The 12797-nt window shown below is 42.1% G+C and overlaps 1 protein-coding gene across 3 annotated transcripts in view; it reads left to right on the top strand.

Moving 5' to 3' along the window:
• Nucleotides 1-12797, top strand: part of SCAPER (S-phase cyclin A associated protein in the ER) — a 162814-nt gene that overhangs the window by 96424 nt on the left and 53593 nt on the right. For all 3 annotated transcript variants that reach the window (XM_071568602.1, XM_071568600.1, XM_071568601.1), the window contains exon 24: nucleotides 8206-8321. In XM_071568602.1, the coding sequence (XP_071424703.1) occupies nucleotides 8206-8321 (116 nt within the window). The remainder of the gene's footprint in view (nucleotides 1-8205; nucleotides 8322-12797) is intronic.

Below are 12797 nucleotides of genomic sequence, written 5' to 3'. Positions count from 1 at the left end.
ATTCCCCATTGATGCTCAGTGGTTGAAATTTTATTGTGGATGAATGGATTCATGTTTGAAAACTGGTTTGAGATTTTTAAATGAAGTGTTGTTATAACTAATTTCACTAGAGAGAAGTATTAAAGGGAGTCAGATTGTCTGTTTTAATAGAAAATATTATTTTGGTATACTCTACAGTCATTTTCAGTGTATAAAGTTTTATGTCTGGAGGGCTACTCAAAGAATGTAGATTTTCTACAGTCACAAACATATTCATGGGTTTGAATGTGCAAGTAGATATATTTGTGTATTTATTTAAAGGGGGAGGAAAGAAAAAAAAAAGGGAGCCAGCCCAGGATTCAGTTGTCTGGTTTGTTTTTCTGAGGCAGCTTTGAACTGCATTTCGTAGCCCCTGGCATTTTAGATAGAATCTTCAAACACCAGATAAAAGGAAAGAAAAAAATTCTTAAGATGGATTTCAACTGTATTTTACTAATTAGTTATTATTTCTTCCTTCACTGAACAGTTCAAGTGTAGAATGGAGTTGCACAAGTTTAGTGTGTTCTTTCAGACAGAGAAGTCAAACTGATTCAACGTATTTGGGTTTCAATCTGAAATTTTTCCTTCTGAACAGCTTTGGTGTCTGAGGTCTTTTCAGCCAGGCTTTCCAGATCAGCTTCTGATTTGGACATTCTGCAGGACTGGCAGAAATACTCTTTGGGTTGATGAAGGAAAAATGATTTTTCTAAATTTCTTTTTTAATCTGCATGAAAATATTTATTTTGGAGGTTTATCTTAGAGGGAGCATTTAATTCCAGAGTTTTTCAGCTAGTTCAAAAATATTTCAAATAGTCCAAATGTGAAGTGCTGAAGTCACATAGAGCAGAGGTGGAAAAGATGACATTAAATCATTTCAGCTCAGCATTATTTCTGATTCTGCTCTACTTATTAACTAGTAATAATACTTTAGCAGGAGAAATCTGTGGAAGTGAGTACTTTGGTCCAGGACATTGGATTTCACCCAATAACTCTTGCACCAAATTAATAAATTATGATTTAACTGGGATCATATTTTTCTAGGAGATAATCAGGTTTGATTTAAAAACTTCAAATGATTGAGAGTCAACCATATCCCAAGTATATTATGCTCATCATTCATTACTCTTGGCATTAAAAAAATCATTTTATTCTTACCTGAACTCATCCAGTGTCAGCATCCAAATATTAGCTGCTCCTGTGCATTAGCACAAACCTTCTTCCCATTCTGGTTCTTCCACACTGTCCTCCCATCATACTTTTACTTCCCCCAGCATAAACTAAATGGTACTTCAGTTGTGCCTCCTGCTGAGCTGGATGTCTCTGACCTCGTGTGTTCTCTGTTACAAGCCCTGCCTTTGCTGCTGCCCTGGGCAGAGAGAGCAGAGCAGGGCAGAGGTTTGGGCTCTCTCTGCCCTGGAGTCCTGTACAGAGAATCCAAAAGCTGTTCCAAATTGACATTTGCTTAATTTCACTCTGGGTTACTTTGTGTTACCCACTGACTTGTATAAATGCATCAGAGATTTCCCCTGGTGTGGTTTTATTTCAGCACACAGTTCATATTATGTGACTGCTTTAACGAGCACAACAAACCCAGCCAAGCACCAGCACAGCCCAGTTGGCTTCTTCATGGTTTTCTTTGTTGAGTAGGATGAGGCATATGTGTAAATCACTCTTTTTGAGCTGTGTGTATTTTTCTGTACCAAATGCCAGATAATGAGATGAAAACATTGTATTGAGGTTCTATTTATTCTGCTTATTTTCGAATTTGCCAAACATACTTGTGTCCCGGGTAAGTGGTGCTTCTGGGGGTGCCACAGATGCCAGCCCCTGATAAAATCTACCCTATCTTGTTAATGAACACATAAACAGTTGTTCCCCATCTGCTGCCTCTGTCTGAAAGGTTAGGAAGCCCTTCCTTCGTGATCACAAAGGACATAATTATTGTCTGTAGAGGAGTCAAGTACAAAGACAGTCCATCCAGTCTGACCGCTGCTACACTGCAGGCCACCAAAGATTAACAGCTGCTTCTCCTTTGATTAGGTTAGGTAATAACAGTTACTTTAGTTAATAATTGGATGGATTCCCAGGCCATGTAATTCAGGTTTAGGCTGTCATTTTTTGCTGGCATGTAGCTGAGCTGTATTATTGGAACAGAGCCTGTAATCCTATTAGTCAGTTGTCACTCAAGCCGGAGCAGAGAAGGGGAGTGAGATCCATTCAGGTGTTGTAACAGGTAGGTAAATAAGTCAACCACACTTGCCCAGTGTGCAGGCAGCTGTCTTGACTGTTTGCCACACTTTCTTTTTAAAGGATTAATTTTAAGTTTCTAAATAAGTTTGATACATAATTGAGCCATCAATTGGTTACATGGTTTGTCTGATTTAGTTATTTCTATTTACTGTGCAACAAATGCATCTGTGTACACACGCTTCCCCTGAGCTCCTTGGCTCCTGTGCTGTTCTGCTGGAGTTGGAGGCTCTGTGTGCTTCAAAGGACAGGTTCATAATGGTCCAGAGACCAGGAACACACACTGACTGTCACGTCAGCTGTGGCAGCTTTGCTCCTGTACGAGCAGCACCATGGGACTGCACAGCAATGGGCTTGGGAGGGACAAGGAAAGCAAGACTCTCTTCATGGATTGGTTTGAGTGGTGTGCCTGCATCTCTCTTGTTGTTTTTCTGATGTTTAAGACACATCTAGGTGGCATCCCCAAGGTTTATGTGCCTCCTTCCTGTTAAAAAATGCATAGATGACAATAATAATAATTTTTGCCTACATGTTCGTTCGTCTCTGCTCTCCTGTGTCATTAGGTAAAGGCAAAGCCTTAAAATCCTTTTGTATTTACAAGTTAATTTGTTTTTAAAATGTTATTTGAAGTAGTTGCAAATTTCCGAAAATATATACGAGCAAGTCAGGTTTTTACACAGTTTAAAAGCAATGTGTAAAAACATGTTTCTGTATTTTCTTCATTCACCAAACATGAATCCCATTATGCCAATTGCCTATGCTGAATAATCCTCCCAATCTAAATGTGCATTTATAGTGAAATTATGGGTTTCATAAACAGGAGAGGTAAGTCATTTGGGAGGCTGTGCTAGAAGTCTGGAGGATTCTTTCAAGCAGCAAAATATACAATGCTGGTTTATGCTCTTTTCAAATAGGAATTTAATATTTATTCCTTGCAAGATCTATCATTTTTCATGCTCACATGATGCTTGGTGTACTCAGAGCTTTGGTACCACCAGAGTAAAAGTTGTAGTTACCTGGAAGGGTCTTTCGTTCTGACACAGGTTCAAATGGGAACCAATTTAAATAAGAATATTATGTGAGCAAGGGCTTTGAATAACTGAAATGCTTCAGTCCACTAATATGTATTACCTAACGTAAAACTTTAGCACTACAGGACATTAAGTGAGTCTGGATTGTATTTTCAAGAATACTGGTTAATTTTGGAAAGACAGATTGGATAAGATAGCCTTGTTCCCATGTGTTCATGGTGTAAGAAAAACTTCTTTAGTTATACAAAATACTTATGCTTTGACAATTGCCCCAAGTAGGAATTAATTCAGACATATTCTGTGTGGTTTGGCTGCTTCAGAGACAGAATAACAATATGTTTCACCACTGGGGAGATTGAATGCTGTGTCTTCTTCATGCACAGCTCAGCAGCACGAGCTCTTTGAGCTCTCGTGTCATGGACAGCTGAGGGACAATTCCTGTTTTCAGTTTCCTCTGGTCCCTCAGTGCTCACTCTACAGACATCAGCAGTGCCATTCTCAGGTGACTCTTGCTCTCCTTTGTGGACAGGGCATGTTTTTCCTGCAGTTCCCATGACCTCCACTGGCCCAAGGCCAGTGTGCTTGAACCTGGAATTCCTGAGAGCAGGACACTTGGATGGGGACTGAGGACATTCACAAGCACCACATACCAGTGGCTACTTTGGGATCAATATTGCTGTCCAGTAAATGGGTTAGAAGCCCTTGGAGTTCTCCATCTTAAAAGAATCATTGGAGATAAATACATTAAAGATCATGCCCGAAGTGGTGTATCCCCAATCACTCCATGGCAGTTTGTAGAGCTCTGTAAGCACAGGGAACAAATGCTGTTCTCTTGTACCTTCCCCAGCTTTGCTGCTGCTTTTACTCACTGAAGGCTTTCCCCCTCTCCTGCATGCACCTAGTTAGGGGCTTACTTTAATGAGGGATAAGAATCAAATTGCTAATGAATTTTTGTGAGTAATCTAGAGAGAGAAATAATAGGACATAAAGCTAAATTGTGTAAAATCAGGAGAGATTGCAAACTTGCTTGTGGTTGATAGAAAACTGTAGTAGTAATGGAAGTTTTTAAAATGTAAATGTGTGTTTTGACAAGTATGCTTGTATTATAGGAAACTATTAGACAAAAGTGAACCAGGCACTCTGAAAAAAATCTGTCTGTAAAAGAGGTGATGCTCCAGATTGAAGTGGAAGGAAAGCACATAGGAAATGAAACCACTTCAAAATATTTATATTCTTCTTTAATAGATACCTGACCATCTCCTCTCAGCATAGGGAGTTATTGTTGCTTTTTTCAGTGTGGCTCTGGACTGATTCTGATTGGGGGAAGTTCCTTTCTGTACACTTCCCTGCAAGGTATTTATGGAGAAAAGAGGAGTCCTGGAAAAAAACACAGATAAGAAAATTTACATTAAAAAAATAAAAGAAGTTGGAGTTAGCATTAAAGAATATACGGAGTTGAAAAATGAGCCAAGTAGGGGAATATAACTGTACAATTTCAAGAATGGAGAAATTGCTGAGGCGAGAAACAAAATGAGTGCAATAAATGGGATATAACTTAGAGTAATCAGATGAAATAGAGAAAGGGCATATTTGGTCTAATTGACAGGAAAGACTTCTTGCCACGAGAGCTAATGGGTTGTGGCATAATCTCCCATGAGAAACAGGGGCAGTGAGGAGTGGGAAGTGCTGGGCACATTAAACCTGGACTGGCACTCACCAAAGGGCTGCAGCAAATACATCAGTGTCAGGTCAATGGTGCTGTGCTCCTGGGCACACACACCAAGGGCTGCAGCAAATACACCAGTGCCACATCAATGCTGTGCTGTGCTCACCAAGGGCTGGAGCAAACACATCAGTGCCACATCAGTGCTGTGCTGTGCTCACCAAGGGCTGGTGCAAACACATCAGTGCCACATCAATGCTGTGCTGTGCTCACCAAGGGCTGGAGCAAACACATCAGTGCTGTGCTGTGCTCACCAAGGGCTGCAGCAAACACACCAGTGCCACATCAATGCTGTGCTGTGCTCACCAAGGGCTGCAGCAAACACACCAGTGCCACATCAATGCTGTGCTGTGCTCACCAAGGGCTGCAGCAAATACACCAGTGCCACATCAGTGCTGTGCTGTGCTCACCAAGGGCTGCAGCAAATACACCAGTGCCACATCAGTGCTGTGCTGTGCTCACCAAGGGCTGCAGCAAACACATCAGTGCCACATCAGTGCTGTGCTGTGCTCACCAAGGGCTGCAGCAAATACACCAGTGCCACATCAATGCTGTGCTGTGCTCACCAAGGGCTGCAGCAAACACATCAGTGCCACATCAATGCTGTGCTGTGCTCACCAAGGGCTGCAGCAAACACACCAGTGCCACATCAATGCTGTGCTCCTGGGCACACACACCAAGGGCTGCAGCAAACACACCAGTGCCACATCAGTGCTGTGCTCCTGGGCACACACACCAAGGGCTGCAGCAAACACATCAGTGCCACATCAGTGCTGTGCTCCTGGGCACACACACCAAGGGCTGCAGCAAACACATCAGTGCCACATCAATGCTGTGCTGTGCTCACCAAGGGCTGCAGCAAACACACCAGTGCCACATCAATGCTGTGCTGTGCTCACCAAGGGCTGCAGCAAATACACCAGTGCCACATCAGTGCTGTGCTGTGCTCACCAAGGGCTGCAGCAAATACACCAGTGCCACATCAGTGCTGTGCTGTGCTCACCAAGGGCTGCAGCAAACACATCAGTGCCACATCAGTGCTGTGCTGTGCTCACCAAGGGCTGCAGCAAATACACCAGTGCCACATCAATGCTGTGCTGTGCTCACCAAGGGCTGCAGCAAACACATCAGTGCCACATCAATGCTGTGCTGTGCTCACCAAGGGCTGCAGCAAACACACCAGTGCCACATCAATGCTGTGCTCCTGGGCACACACACCAAGGGCTGCAGCAAACACACCAGTGCCACATCAGTGCTGTGCTCCTGGGCACACACACCAAGGGCTGCAGCAAACACATCAGTGCCACATCAGTGCTGTGCTCCTGGGCACACACACCAAGGGCTGCAGCAAACACATCAGTGCCACATCAATGCTGTGCTCCTGGGCACACACACCAAGGGCTGCAGCAAACACATCAATGCCACATCAGTGCTGTGCTGTGCTCACCAAGGGCTGCAGCAAACACACCAGTGCCACATCAGTGCTGTGCTCCTGGGCACACACACCAAGGGCTGCAGCAAACACACCAGTGCCACATCAGTGCTGTGCTGTGCTCACCAAGGGCTGCAGCAAACACATCAGTGCCACATCAATGCTGTGCTCCTGGGCACACACACCAAGGGCTGCACTGCCCAGGGCTGGCCATGCAGGGAAGGGCACACCGCAACTCCAGAGTATCTCCTGACACTGGGGAGGTTCTAAGTTGCAGTGGACATGGGTGGGTTGGAAAGCCCATAGGCTCTGTCTGGAGGAGCAGGAGCTTTGGGAACTGTGGGTGTGGCCAAGGTGCTTAGATAATCTCCAGAAATAAGAATTTGTGGCAGGACAGTTTCTTTGCTGTTTGGGTCTTTTCCTTATGGCTCTGTCAGGAGTTGGGTGGAAAGTGTTGTTTAGAGCCAAGGGCAGCCTAAGGACGTGTGTTTTGGTGGGGGTTTTAGGTGGAAGGGAGGAAGAGGAAGCAGAGGAAGAATATATGAGTGAAACTCAAAAATAACTCTTCAGTTCAGGCACACTTACTGGGCTAACTGGGCTAAAATTAACTGCTAGAACTTATATTTATCAGTTGGCCAGTAGGAAATCAGTGGTTTATTTTCTCAACTGCTTCCTGAGTTTGGCACAGAGATTTCCACTCATTTAAAAGTAGTTATTCCTTTGAAGGGAAACCTTTTTGCTGTCTAAAATTCCACATGCAGTTCATATTAATGGTGGAAAATACTTTCTTTTGCAATATCCGACTTCTGTGAACAGTTTTTCTGTAGGTTGGAACTTCAATACAGCATAGCTGTAGTATAGCTGGAAGAAATTTAATGGAGAGAAAGTTGTATGATTAAAAACAAAGATATTTACTTTTGTGTGTAATGTCTGATCTCACAGGAAAAATGCTGTCCATCTAAATCATATTATAGCTGGTTAATTATTTTTCTGTTTGTTCAAATAAAGATTTTATTCTTAGTTTCTGTAAGTTTTTTCTGCTTTGCAGTCTGTTACAGAAGAATCCATTCTTTACAGACTAATAATAATTGTGTTTATAGAGGACTCCCCATTTTTTCCCACATGCCAAGTGCTTGCAGCATTGGGAGGAAAAAAGAAGAAATTATTTCCTATAAACTAGAATATCATCATCATTGACAAAATCAAGATGATTTGCCAATAAAATTATACAAAATTAGCAGCTTTAAAAGATAAGAAGATCATATAATGCATAATGGTGGTAGGATGGTGTAAAATTCTGCTAAGGGGAAGTTCCAAGTGGGCACCACAGATAGAGAGATCCCTAAGCTGTTTTATGCAGTGCTCTGATAGAGATTGTCTGTATTTTTTTAAACCATCCACAAAGCAGCATAGTTACAAAGATAATAGCTCCAGGTAAAGGTTAACATCATTACATTTCCTATAACTGTATGTCATTACAGAAAACATGGTATGCAAATGTGTTATCTGTGTAGTACTTGATACATACTTGATCTGTATGTATGATAATTGAAAAAATAACACCTGAGGATTTCAACTCCTGCTCTAAAGAGGGCAGGAGCAGTGAAATGCTCTTCAAAGCTGTTCAACTTGATAGCTAAATGAATGTATTAAGGACTTCCTACATTGAGAAAGTCCAAAACTGTCATGCATGCCTTTTATTTGTCAATTCCTTTCATTTCTGTTCGTTCTCTTCTGTGTTTGTGTTTCTCTAGAACACTGCAGATAAAACTGCATTCCGGGCTGCAGGAGGACTCACTGCCCTTGAAAATGTTCTCCAAGTGGTGACTTCTCCCCCCAGTGTGAGTGCAGTGTCTCGAGTTCCCCTTAAGTAAGTATGACGGGTCCTCATCTGCCACTTAGAATCACTACAATATTCATTTCATATCTGCTGCTTCACTGCTCCTTCTTCTCATAGTCCCATGCTGAACTTCAAAATAAAAATCATGCAGTATTCTATGCTAATTTCCACTCACCCTCTGGTTTCCTATTTTGAGCTCTGATATATTTGAGAAACAGCATCCCTAACTGTGTGTGTGTGGCTCGGCTTTGGCAACGAAGCTTTGGGCAGGGCTGTCCCCACGTGCCCTTCCAGCCTGCGCAGTGGATTTCAGGTGAGGCTCAGCGTGCACAGAACTGGCCCCACCGTTTCAGTCCTGAGGTTCATCTGCCACGGCCGAGCGAGCTTGGACAGTGCCAGTGAAGTCCTCAGGACTAGAACCTACAGCCCCCGGCATTGCCCAGGAGGTCTCCCATCCAAGGACTAATGCGGGGCTGACCCTGCTGAGCTTCCGAGATCTGACGGGATCGGATGTCAGGGAGGCATTAACTGCCCTAACTGTACAAAATGAGAAAAGACAAAACTGTGTTAAACAGAGGAGGAGATACACATCTTTTGAAGTTAGTCTGTAAAGATCTCCAGTGGGAAGCAGGGAAATTTTTTAAAGAGTTGTAATTCACTGAAGTCTGACTGCTTTTAAAATTAAATAGGTGTAAGGTGCTGCTAGCTGAAAGGGCTCCTACAAACAGGTAAATCAAAATTCTTGTGGCTTAGAGAAACTCCTCTTTACAGAATGTACAAATGGAGAGGTTTAGATGTCTAATCCCTAAAAGATCTATGGTGACTAATGCTTCAAAAACTGGTATCTCCAAAGCTTACTCTTTTCCCCAGTCTCTAACTGTAGTTTTTATGCAGTCTAAAGCACATGGTGCTAGGCATGGTTTTAGTACAAGAGGAACCAAACCCAGGATATCCTGTTGTGTAGCATTGCTGTCATTTGTTTGTGGAGGTATTGGAATAATTGGAATTTGTGCACTGTATTGCAAGAGTCTGGATGGAAACTGACTGTTAAAGTGTTACCAGACAGGTGCAAAGTGCTGGGCAAGAGCATTAAGGAAGAAGTGTGCTTTTAGCATGCTTTGTGCTTCCTGATGAATGAAATTCCTGCCTTCCCAGACATGCCAAAGGCACTTGCTGCAAGTCCAGCCAGCTCCACTGAGCCACCCTGAGCTGGGCCATGGTGAGCAGCTCAGGGGCAGTCTTTGTAGAGTCTCTAACTTTGAGTTATCCCATCAATGTGGGATAAACTTTGCATTAGAAAGAGTTGCACTGTGTGCCCACATAAAGCCTAGTGTAGGTTTAGCCTTAAATTCTCAGAATATGCACCTTCTATGTGACTTTGATTTTTGTTCATTTTAAGAATAATCTTGCTTTGTTGAGAGGTTTTGAGAACATTGTGTTTACATGACTTAAAACGTTTTGTTTGAAGTTTGTTAGACAGTCTGAGGATGTGTTAGTTCTTGAAGGAGCTTGTGTGCCAATAAATAAAGCCTCATGTCAGGCACATTTGTGTACCAGAACTGACATCCAAGGAGCTGCTCAGAGGCTCTCCTGTCCAAGGCAGTCACTCTGTCTCATACCCATTTCAGACCTGTGGTTTCTCAGATTCCTGAACCTGCTCATGACTGAATTATAAAAAGAATTTTTGCATCTTTGAAAAATTCTCTAAACATTGTTTTATTAACACAAGTTTTCCACTGGTTGTACTTTCAAAAGAAATATTGGGGCAGAAAAGAGATTAACATAAACTGTTCTGACAGCGTTGTATGTTAAAAACATCTTCTGAAGAGCTTTGCTGCACTCCTGAAATACAACATTTCCTTCACCATCACAGCAAAGTGCAGTGTCCAGTCTGTAGCCTTCTGAAGGTACTGGCTGGGAAGTTATACATCAGGTTGCACATAATTTGGCACAGGATCTTGCTCTCTAAAGCTCAGTGCTCCTGCAGGATCTTCCTGCAAGAGTCTGATTGCTGGAGTCTGACTGGGAGAGTCTGGAGGCTGCTGGAATGTCCCAGGGAAGTCGGTGCTGCTGCTGAGGATGCAGAGCCTCCTCTCCTGGGATTTGTGGTCTTTTTGATAGAGAATATTCTGTGCAGAATCTGCACCTCAGATGAGAGGGAGCAGCAGTTCCCGAGGGTGAGCCTTGCTATGGGCAATTTGAGCCAGGCACAAACCACGTGCCTGTGAATTGCTATAGTCACACTGAAAGGATTTAGCAAATTTTTCATACACAGTTTTTGAGGGAAGTCCAAAACCAAAGGATAATCATGGGATGTATTTAGTTCTTTAAATGAAGGAGAAAATTCAGATTGCATTTCTCTTCATTTAATTTTGAATTGAGTTAGAAATTATTTGTCTTTGTTTTTGCAAGTATCATTTACATCCTGACTTCTTAAACTTTGAATCTAGTGAAGCAGCAGTTTTCTCTGTTTAAAGACCAGGCAAAGCCCTGTGGAAAGTTACATTAATTGCCCTCCAGTCTTCCCTCAGCCAAATACACTTTGCTAAACGACACTGCTGTACTTCAGATTGTTTGTGTGCTTGTACAGTGTTTAACCATTTGTGCTCATCCTAAATTGGGAATTTGTCTGTTGCTTTGTCAGGAGGATAAACTATTTACAAGTAGGTGAGGAGATTACATGGGCTATTATCTACATCTCTCTTTCTCCAAAATCCTGTCAGTATGGTGCAGCTCAGAACTTTAATCCCATGTCTACAAGATAAAGCTTTATTATCAGAAGATTTAACAATGTGCCTGTTGTTTTGTACCCCTGTCCAGACTGGTGGTGGGAGCAGCAGGACGGGAAATGCTGAGAGAGAGACGTGACATTTATGGGACAGATGATGCATTTGGTGTTGGGGCAATTTTTCTCCCCTTCAAATAAATCACTGAAAAAGGGAAAGAGAAAGCCAGTGGGTTATAGTAAGTTTTATTATTGGTGTTAACATAAAAATTAATGTCCAGCCACGTTATTTCTTCAAGCAGCATTTTGTAATTTTCCAGCATTTGTTCAGTTCCGCACAAAATAGGACAAATTCAGCAGAATTTCTGAAGATTTCAGAGCCTTATGCTATTTTTCTTACTCTTCTCCTGAAAAGCAAATGGGAGCTGCACAGCAAAACAATTTCATGCCTTGAGACCAAGACCAGGAGATGAATCTCATCCCTTCAGTTGTGTTGTGCTTTGCTGTGGGTGACTCTGTCAGCCCCTTTGTGCTGTGCCATGTTACTGGCCCTGACAATCTGAAAAACTTGTAGGGTTTGTTTCAGTAACATTTGTGAAACACTTTGAGTTTTTGGGTGACTGGTATTTTAAAGTAGAGATTGGTGGTGTTGTGTAAGGAACAAAGGAGGACTTCTGTTGCAAGTTGAGATATGATTCAGGTTTATTATAATGCATCTTCCAAATTCATATAATTTCTTGCATAATTTATTTAAAGCAAATATTATCAGAGTAAAAATGCTCAAACCATAATTACACATAAAAAGAATTTAATGCCCCTATAATATTATGGATGGCATTGATACAAATTACTTTTTTCAATAAAAACTCCTTTGAACTAAGAACTGGTTTTGTACCTTGTTCTCTGTACTTTTTTCTTGGATTTATGAGCATGCTCTTCTTAAGCTGCACTGTTACTGCCCGTGCAGTTTTATAGGATTATTCACAACTCTTTTTACAGAACAAGCTTTCTCATTTTCTTGTAAGGTTATTCTATGTAGAGAAACTCTAATTGCAAATTAGCATTTGGTACGGGGACATAAAGACACTCTGAAGAGAATGAACACTGTGCAAGTTCCCCATCTGAAACCTGCAGCATCTGTCCCTTCCCAGGGTGTGTCCCTGCCCTCTGGCTCAGGAATAAAGCAGTGTTGCCTCATGTGCAGTACAGGAACATGTTTCATTACTGAAGGCAGCTCTGTGAAACCTTCTGAAACTTTGGGACTGAGAGCCACGTCTTGCAGTGAAATGACTGATAAAGCAAGGACTGAAGAATTTTGGTAGAAAACTTTCAAATTCTATGCCACCCATCAGCATTGGGGTAAATTAATTGTTTGGTTGTCACTTCTCATCCAACAGTTTATTCATAAGTACGGCAGCATTTCAGAATGAAACTCCACCTGGTTTTGGAAGTGTCTTGAGGCAGAATTGATGCTGTTTTGTCTTCTCTCTATTGAGACAAGACTAAGACTGGAGTCCATTTTTTAATTGGATATCCTTAAATAGTGTAAATAACAGACAAAAGAATAATTGGTTATGAATTTCTGAGGGTTCCTGATTGTGTCATGTATTCCATGAGTGAAGTATAAGGGCTTACATAGTCTTCAGGAGTGAAAATTGATGGTTTTTCCCTTAAAATCATGGGGTTATATTGTTATTTCAGTCCATACTCTTACCTTGGTGGTTCTTTAACCATTCCTCTCCACAGCCATTCTGTGCACCCTCCTGCAGGAAGAGCTCACC

Source organism: Pithys albifrons, chromosome 13 (genome assembly GCF_047495875.1).
Source record: "Pithys albifrons albifrons isolate INPA30051 chromosome 13, PitAlb_v1, whole genome shotgun sequence".
In the NCBI taxonomy this organism is placed as follows: Eukaryota; Metazoa; Chordata; class Aves; order Passeriformes; family Thamnophilidae; genus Pithys; species Pithys albifrons.
Note: the sequence above shows the minus strand (reverse complement) of the source record. Positions and strands in the feature narration are given on the sequence as shown.